The 9,982-nt window shown below is 40.3% G+C and overlaps 1 protein-coding gene across 1 annotated transcript in view; it reads left to right on the top strand.

The window, feature by feature from the left end:
• Positions 1 to 3,103: 3,103 nt before the first annotated feature.
• The window catches only part of ZNF483 (zinc finger protein 483), a 10,706-nt gene continuing 3,827 nt past the window's right edge, over positions 3,104 to 9,982 (top strand). The window contains 4 exon segments of the mRNA XM_006864731.1: positions 3,104 to 3,491; positions 4,442 to 4,530; positions 7,668 to 7,794; positions 8,556 to 8,651. Of these exon segments, the coding sequence (XP_006864793.1) occupies positions 3,104 to 3,491; positions 4,442 to 4,530; positions 7,668 to 7,794; positions 8,556 to 8,651 (700 nt within the window).

Here is a 9,982-nt window from a genome sequence, read left to right as displayed (position 1 = left end):
ATTGCACTAATTTAGGCGAGGGATGATGGTGGTTTGGACACGTTTGCAGGTGTGGAAGAGTATGTTTTAATTCAAGCATCAATTATGGCTTGCATTGAGCATGTTACTAAGCTTTCTGCAGTAGATCTTTCCTTCCAGATTTCAGGGAGGGGTTTGCAAAAGGAGAAGGGGTTTAAGGTTATCAAGGAGACAGAACTTCATGAATTTGAAAACCTGCGAGGATTCTAGGCCTCCAAACTTGTAGGCCTCTGGCGCAGTAATAATTCAGCGGCTGAGGCCCCCAGCCGCTTCTCAGCGACCATGCGCAACAGGCTAGGGTCAGAGCCTATAGAAAGCACAGGGGTTTCAGAACGCTGGACCAGCGCATTCCGGGAATCGTAGTTCCTTGATGTAACGCAGGCGCAATAGCCTCAGCGGGTTTGCGTGCGCAGCTCCTGCTGGACCTGTTTCTAGAAACTGGTTGCGGTGGATTTGATCCTGGCTGCGGATCTTGAAACAGGTATTGTCCCAGACACTTAGATTTGGGTCCGTGGCCGGCCGCCAACTCCAAGGGCGCACCTTGGATGGAGTGGGGGACAAAGCAACCAATCCATCTCGCTCTGCATGCTGTTGCTTCTGTGGGAACTGGGCACACTCCTGAATGAAGGAGTCTTCGGCTTTCATCCATCCCTTCTCTCTGCCCAGGATTTTTCAAGTTCGGCACTACTGATATTGATAATTCCTTCATGTGTATATAAGTGTGTGTGTGTGTGCGCGCGCGCGCGCACGCTGATGGTGGCGGCGGTGGTGTGCCTGTCCTTCGCATTGCAGAATGTTTAGCAGCATCCTTGACCTCTCCCTAGTAGATGCCGGTTACTCCTTCCCCTCCTGCCTCTCCTTTTCCCTCAGTTGTGACAACCAAAATATGTCTGCAGACATTGCCAAATACTCCTTATGGGGCAAAATTGGTCCCTGTTGAGAGAGCCCATGTCTGCGTCATATTTTCTTGTAAATTCTCTGGAGACTGATATAAGTGTCATAGTCACCCTGCATAGAACCTGGTGCATGACAGGTGCTTGATATTGGAAAAGGAATACATGACGTCATGCATGCTATGTATTCTCTGTGCTTGGAGATGAGTAATTATTGGTAGGGTAATTGTAATAAGCAGAGAATGTCACTCTCACTTTCCGCATTCCTAGTACATCTCTGTCTGTATTGCAGTTTCCTGGGAGCACAGTGAGAATGTAGAGCACAGTCTGCCTGATCTGCCCATGCCTGTCCCTTCCTTGTCCTGTTTCCAGTTCATTGTAGATACTCAGCTATTTTATAGAATGAAGAAATGCATGTCACACAGTGACATGATCCTTGCAGAGGAGCACAAGGGAGATCAAAGGGAGTTTCACAGAACAGGTGACAATTGAAAGTAGTCACATTTTAAAGAATGAGTAAAAATTGATAGGAGAGGAAAGGGCCCTGGTGTAAATGGTGGAAAAGGATCGAGTGCCTGAGAATGAGGAAGATACTCTTCATGACAGCAGCATCAATCGGTTTAGGAGTCGGAGCCAACTCAACAGCACTTAACTACAACAGCAGAGCTCAGAAGAGAAGCCTTATGGGTTCAGTGGGTAAAACACTCAGCTGCTAACCAGAAGGCTGGTAGTTTGAACCCACCAGTCACTCTGAGGGAGAAAGATGTGGCAAATTGCTTCTGCAAAGATTTAAAAGCTTGGAAACACTGTGGGGTAGCTAGCTTTACTCTGTCCTCTAAGGTTAGAATTGACTCTCAACACAGCTCAGAGGACTGAGGTCATCAAGGAAGGATCTTTAGATCATCGTGCATGATCTCTGTATTTGAACCTTATCTAGATACATTTGGGGAAACAGTGAAGAGTTACAAGCAGGGGAGTAATGATACTATCTTTTGCATATTAGAAGGAATCCTTAGGCTACAGTGTGGAGACTAGGTGAGTGGTAGCCTGTTCTTAGGCTGTTTTGTTGTCGCTGTTGCTAAGTGCCTTCCAGTTGGTTCCAACCCATAGTGACCCTGTATAGGTTTTCCTAGGAGCAGCTGGTGAGTTTGAACCACTGAACTTGTGGTTCAAACTGACTTTGCAGCCCAACGCATTAACGCACAGCATCACACCAGAACTCCAGTAGAGATTAAATGGAGGAATACTTGGAAAATAAAATCTCTAGAATTTGGGTAATGATGATGTGAGAAGTAATGAGGAAGAGAGGATTAAGAGTCTGTGGGTGACTCCCTAGTTAAGTGACTGGTTGGAAATGTGTTGTCATGCTCTAAGAGAGGACAGAGTTGTCAAATAGGTTTATTCATGACTGGGTCCCTTTGTGTTACTAAGCTTTTTCTGACATCTTTTATTTATGAGGCATAATATGTAATCTGAAGCAGCTATTCCTTTGGAGAACACTACTTTTTTTGTTGATGGTGTTATTGTAAAAGTATATAGACAACAAAACATTTGCCATCTCTACAGTTTTCACATGTACAGTTCATTGACATCAATTATGTTCTTTGGAGGACACTTTTGTTGTTGTTGTTAAGTGCCGTCGAGTCGGTTCCGACCCATAGCGACCCTGTACAGGGTTTCCGAGCTTTAAATAGCTCTTGGAAACCTGGTGTGGCACTGTGGGGTAGTGCTAGACTGCATGGTCAGTTTGAACCGCAAGGTCGGTGGTTCAGGCTCACCAGCTGCTCCTCAGAAACCCTATACAGAGTCGCTATGAGTCAGAACTGACTCAATGGTACTTAACAACAACACAGATAGCTCTTTGACTTTGGCTGGCAAAGAAAATTATCCTTTCACTGTAGTAGTTGAGCAGGGTTATTTTAGGCATCTAATGGTTATGTATATGTACATATATAGCTGAAACAAACTAAAACAAATGTTTTCAGGACTAACAACAACTTGTTTCACTTACTTAATACCTTGTATATTTTGACAGTTTCTGAAAGACCATAAACTGAATTCTTGGGACCCTTGAATGAACCTTGATAAGTTGCTATTGTAGCGCCTCTTGGGGAACTGTACGGATTCAACTAGAGACTGTAGAGGACCAGATTCCTGCTGATAATATACAGAACAAACTGCTCTTGAACAAGATGGCAACCACCTTTCCAAAACCTCACACTCTGGCTTCAAGTGAACAAAACAAGGTCCTAAGAATGGATGCCCCTGGGGCTCAAAAAGCTATCATAAGAGGAGACTCTACTGACCCAGAGACTTCAAGACAGAGATTCAGGTGGTTTCGTTACTCAGAAGTGATTGGACCCAGAAAAACCCTTAATCAGCTCTGGGAGCTTTGCATTCAGTGGCTGAGACCAGACATTCACACGAAAGAACAGATATTAGAGCTTTTGGTGTTTGAGCAATTCCTTACCATTTTACCTGGGGAAGTCAGGATTTGGGTAAAGTCACAGCATCCCGGGAATAGTGAAGATGTGGTGACATTAGTAGAGGATTTGACCCAAATGCTTGAAGAAAAGGAAGGTAAGAGAGGAAGTGGGAGAAATGAAAGGAACTCCCTCCACACAAAGCACTTTACTGTTAGAGTGAAGTCAAAATTTTGGAGTGGTAACTGGGTTAGAATCAGTCCTGCCATTAACTGTGTGATCTTGGGAAAGTTATGTAACCGCTCAGAACATTAATTTTTTTACCTATAGAAAGGGAATACTATCTTCTCCATAGTTATGAGGTTTGACATGATAAAATATAATACATGGTGGATGCTTAAGAAAAGCTGATTATTTTCCCCTTCCCTCTTGACTAAGTGGAGGCCATAGAACAAGAGAGAAAGAAGTTCTTTATCTGTGAAACTGTTTGGGGTCACAAGTGTATCTCCCAGCCTCAGTTTTCAGTAGGATGTTTCTACAGTCAGGATGTTCAATAGAATCTTTCTGCAATGATGGGAATGTTCTTCTGTTCTGTTTTGGAGTTTAGTGTAGTGGTTAGGAGTCAGGCTGCTAACTCAAGATCAGCTGTTTGAAACTACCTGTAGTTGCATGGGAGAAAGTTGAGTCTTTTTGCTCCCATTAAGATTTATAGCTTAGAAAACCCTATGTAGGGTCACTGTCCTAAGGTGATAAATAAATATATAAAAGAAATATGCTGTTTTATCTTAATGTATCTTGGAAATGTATAGATTTTTCAAATCCTTTATAAATTTAAGATTGTAAAAATTAAATACGTTAAAGCTAAGGATATTTAAAATGAAGGAAAGATCACTTTTTGTGAGTTTAGGAATTTTTGAAATGATGGGGGAAGGGAGAATGCTTGAGGTGTTCTAGAAAACAGTATCCATGGCTGCTATCTGTTTTAAAAAGTGAGAAAAACTTTTTTTTTGTTTCTCCTGAGCTTTTCCTCTAAAGAAGCATATATGTGGATTTCTAGTTTGGAGAACATATTTGAAAGACTGGACCTTTTTTTACCCCTCTTCATAGATTCACTCTCTCAAGACTTTGCCATTTCCCAAGAGGAGAACCCAGAAGAAGATAAAATGGCGGCTATTCTTCCAAATGCTGAATCTTCAGTAAGTTTGCTTTCACCAGTTTTCCTTCTTTAGTGGATACCTACTGAGCTTGGACTAAGTGGTGTAAAGACACAAAAATAACTAACAGTCTCCCTTTAAAGGAACTTCTTCCTTATTCTTCACATGCTGTTTTTTCATTTCCTAGAATGTGCCACAAATTTTACTCCAATTTCAAAAGGTTTACTAGAATTCAACAAATATTCTTGATAAAATTAGGAAGATGGAAATAGAATTGTACTTCTGTAACATGACACAGAATATCTGTGACTGGTTAACATTGGATGATTGAAAATGGTCCTCACAGTATCACTAAAAATGAAGGGTATCCCATCTGATTGCTATTCATTAGTATTTTCTGACCATTTTAGCCAATTAAATTACCTAGAAAGATAAAAACAAAATAAGATACAAATATTGGTTTGAAAGAAGCAAATGTATATTGCCTACAGATAATATTGTGTGTGCGAAAAACCTCAGGAGACTATCCGAATAAGTACTAAAACTCATAATAATTGAGAAAAGCAGCTGGCTGTAAATCAGTCAATTTTTGATATGCCAGCAATCATGAGTTAGGGGAAAAATTCATATTCACAATAATGAATAATATTGCTGAGGTAGACTGATAATGATCCCCAGAAATATGCCCATGTCCTAAGTGTTATCTATTGTAGATAGAGAGTTTTTGCAAACATGGTTCAGTTGAGGATTTTGAGGTAAGATTACCCTGGATCATTGAGGTGGTCCATAAATGCCTCTGCAGGTGTTCTTAGAGAGGCAGTGGGAGATTAGAAACATTCACACAGAAGAGAAGCCATGTGGAGCTGGAGCTAGAGAGAGGTCAAGGAATGCCAGCAGCCACCAGGTTTTCCTTCAGAGTCTGTGAAGGGAGCACAGCTCTGCTGACATCATGATTTTGGATTTCTGTTCTCTAGAACTATGTTTTAAGCCACAATTGTATTGATAATTTGTTACAACAGCTACAGGAAACTAATACAAATGCTAGTAGGCACTCTAGGTATAATATAAAAGGCTATGGAGAAGGTGTCATAGAAAAGATGTTGTGAGGCAATATGCATATTTATGATTATAGAGAAATTTCTAGTGTGAGTGTGTTATTGAACACAGGTTTTGATTGATACTGATAAATAATAATTGCTATGTTTAATTAACTGGAAATTAAAATTTAGAGTGTGGTTGCTGATGTTACTTAAAAAAAAAAAAAGAAAAAACAAATCAAACCGACTGTTAAGTAATCTATAGGACAGAGTAGAACCACTCCCACAGAGTTTACAAGATTGTAAATCATTCTAGAAGCAGACTTCTTTCTCCTGTGGAGTGGTTGGTGGTTGTGAACCACCAACCTTTTGATTAGCACCTAACCATGTCAACCATAGTTAGACTAGTATATTGGGGTCCTGGTGTGGCGCTGTGGGTTAATGAGCTAGATAGCAAAGCTGACCTTGCACTTCAAGCTCACCAGCCACTCCTTGGAAACCCTGCACAAGGTTGCTATAGGTCGGAACCGACTCAGTGACACTTAACAACAACAACAACAGTATATTATTATTTGTGGTTGTTGTTAGGGGCCATCAAGTAGGCGCTGACCTATAGCGACCCTATGCATAACAAACGAAACACTGCTCATTGCTGTGCCATCCTTACAAATATTGTTATATTTGAGCCCATAGTTGCTGCCACTAGGTCAGTCTTTTCTTTGGAGGTCTACCCCTTTTTTGCTCACCCTCCACTTTTCCAAACATGTGTCCTTCTCCAAGGTTTGATCCCTACTGACAATATATCCAAAGTGCAAGAGACAGTCTCACCATTTCTAAGGAGCTTTCCAACTATACTTCTTCCAAAACTTGTTTGTATTTCCGGCAGTTCATATTCTTATCTAACACTGTAATTCAAATGCAGTGATTCTTCTGTCTGAAGTCTTCCTTATTCATTGTCTAACTTTCACATGTATATGAGGTGATTGAAAATACCTTGGCTTGGATCATCTAGATACACCTTAATCCTAGAACTGACTGTTTTGCTATTTAACACTTTAATGGGGTATTATGCAGCAGACTTGCCTTATGTGAAATGTAGTTTAATTTCTTGGTTTCTGTTTCCATGAACATTGATTATAGATCCAAGCAAAATGAAATCTTGAGAACTTCTATTTTTCCTGAGTTTATCATGATATTTTCTGTTGATCCAGTGGTGAGGATTTTAGTTTTCTTAGCTTTGAGGTGCAATCCATTCTAACAGCTGTGGTCTTTGATCTTCATCAGCAAGTATTTCAAGTCCTCTTCACTTTCGGCAAGCAAGCTTGTGTTATCTGCACATCTTAGGTTATTAATGAGTCTTCCTCCAATCTTGATGACACAGACCTCTTTATAAAATCCACCTTCTCAGATTATTTGCTCAATTTGCAGAATGAATAAGTATGGTGTAAAGATATAAACTTGATGCATACCTTTTCTGATTTTAAGCCAGTGTCCCCTTGTTCTCTTCTAGTAATTGGCTCTTAGTCTGTGTACAAGTCTCTCATGAACAGAATTAATTGTTTTAGAATACCCATTCTTTGCAATGTTATCCATAATTTGTTATGGTCCACGCTGTCTAAGGCCTTTGCATAATCAATAAACACAAATAAACTTCTTTCTGGCATTCTCTGCTTTCAGTTGATTCTGTTCTGACTCATAGCCACCCTGTATAGGAGCAGCTGGTGAACTTGAATTGCTGACCTTGCAGTCCAGAGCATTAACCCACAGTGCCACGTCAGTTAATTCTATGAATTTGGGGTATGAGAATGCAAATTGTAGCTTTTATTTAATATTTTTCTCTTAATTCTAGAAGTCATTGTGGACTTGATCAATGTTAGTCATTCTAGAGAATCATTGTACAGCATTTTATACCAGGAACTGAATAGGAGAAGCAGGAATTGTGTCATATTCATGCTCAATACAAAATAACAAAAATATTATTTGTCATATAATAGCTGCTTCTTAGCTTGCTTTGAAATTCTTTTTTTTATTTATTTTTTAAATGAATGCTACCAAAACTGTTCTGTATATCCTGACTGCTACTTTGTTCTTTAGGGTTTATTTGGAAATAATCCAGTTCAGGAGATCTTTTTGGTGTTCTAGGAATCCGTGTCATTCAAGGATGTGGCTGTGAACTTTTCCAGAGGCGAGTGGAAGAAACTGCAGCCTTTTCAGAAGAAGCTATTTATGGAAGTGCTGCTGGAGAACTGTAGGAACCTAGAATTTCTGGGTAAATAGGTCTTTTCTTCATTACCTAGCCCCTAATCAATTGGGTCTCTGGTAGCGTAGTGGTTACGAATCGGGCTGCTAACCTCAAGTTCGGCAGTTCGAAACTACCAGCGATTCCACAGGAAAAAGATGAGGTTTTCTGCTCCCATAAAGATTTACAGCTTCGGAAACCCTGTGCAGGATCCTTATGAGTCAGAACCTGTTAAGAACTCCACGGTACTTAACAACAACAAATCAATTGGATATCTTTTTGTCTCCAATTATTGAAAGATAAGTGTTATATGAAGTACTTTGACTTTGTTTTACTTGGCATGCAGGGACTAAGACTGCTAATGCTAAAAATGAGTCCTAAAGGTGTACTTTTCTGTGACATTTCTTCCAAAGAAAGGTCTTTGCTTCATTGAATTGGGAACGTAAGACATCATTTTGATGTCATTGAGGTCATTCCTTCCCTTATTTCCTTCTCAGATTCCAGTATTAATGCCTCTATACATGAAAGTAAACTCCTGGTGTGCTGCTGAAGGATAAGCACTGGATTGCCTACCACTAGGTTGGTGGTTCAAACGCACCAGTCGCTCCTTGAAAACCCTTTTCAGGGTCGCTGTGAGTCAGAACTGACTTGATGGCCCTCAACAACAGCAACAACATACATGAAAGTATCTTTTATGTTACCTGAAGGACCAGAGGCTATGCATGTATAAATACTGAATTACTTTAGTCTGTACATTAAAAAAAAAATTTAATTTGTGTCTCCATGAGCAGGTTTTCCAGTTTCCAAACTGGATTTGATTTCCCCGCTGAAGTGGGTTGTAATGCCATGGCTCCTGCAAAAAGAAGTCTCAAAAAGTTCCAGACTAGGTGAGTTGAGGAAATTAAAAATGATTGCTCACCATGTTAGTTGGCATGAACCTTTGAAATGCTGAATGAACTAAAAAACATCATTAGAGTATAGCCATTCTTCCTGGAATGTTCGTTTTAAAAGGAGAGACACTGTTCATTTGAGTCCTGTGAGAACTAGATGCCAAGAATATTAGTCATGCAAGAGATTTGCTGGGGGAAATTTCAGTGTAAGAAAATGGGGAAGGGGCAAGAAGAGACTGGGAGAGCTGTCAGAGAGTGATGCAGGCTTTTATGAATGAGAGTGGGAAGGAAGGAAGGGTCTTTCTTAGATGGCAGTGCAGGCCTAAGAATGCATTGATAAGGTCAAAGCATCCCATCAGGGGAGTCCCTTGTTATACAGAAAATCATCTGCTATATGCAGCCATCATCTGAGAGCAGCTTATAGGAAAGTGGCCTTGGTATGTCTATAATGATAGATTCATACTCCAGCTGCAGGACTGCTGGGCAAGTTATCTGCAGGAGATCTGAGAGGTACGTCTTCATGGATGCCTTAGAGACATACAAAACAAAAAATGTTAGTAATTTGATGAGTGCTAAATAATGGCATGTAAAAAAGAGCCTTGGAAATATATAGGATCAGGAGCTTAGTTAACATTTTTGAGCTGAATCTTGGATAAGTAGTACATCACCGAATGGCCAGCATGTATAGTGTGATTCCATTTTGTTAAAGGAGGAAAATGTCCTTATATACATCTTTGTCTAAAGGCACAGACAGATATAGATTTTAATATCTAGAAATATTAATCCTTCAAAATTAACAGTCAGTGAGGGAGAAAGCTTTGTAAAGAATGTTGTCCCTGACTCCATTGTGTTTGTTAGTTGCTGTTGAGTCAATTCCTTGAGTAGGGTTTACAAAGGTGTAACTTTTGGAAGCAGATCAACAGGTGTATCCTCCCTCTGGTGGTGGTGGTTGTGTGCCGTGGAGTCAGTTCCAACTCATAGCGACTCTGTATAGGGTTTCTGAGGCTGTAAATCTTTACAGGAGCAGAAAGATTTCTCCTGTGGAACAGCTGGTAGTTTTGAACTGCTGACCCTGAGGTTAGCAGCCCAATTCGTAACCACTATGCTTAGGCCTGATGTCCGATGGATCTTGGCTGAAAGCAGAGAATACCAGAAGGATGTTTACCTGTGCTTTATTGACTACACAAAGGCTTTTGATTGTGTGGATCATGCCAAGCTATGGACAACATTATGAAGTATGAGTATTCTGGAACACTTAATTGTGCTCACAAGGAATCTGTACCTGGACCAAGAGGCAGTTGTTCGAACAGAACATGGGAACACTGAAT

Source organism: Chrysochloris asiatica, unplaced genomic scaffold, assembly GCF_000296735.1.
Source record: "Chrysochloris asiatica unplaced genomic scaffold, ChrAsi1.0 scaffold00069, whole genome shotgun sequence".
Classification (NCBI taxonomy): Eukaryota; Metazoa; Chordata; class Mammalia; order Afrosoricida; family Chrysochloridae; genus Chrysochloris; species Chrysochloris asiatica.
The sequence above is the reverse complement of the archived record's forward strand: the minus strand, read 5'-3'. Positions and strand labels throughout refer to the sequence as shown.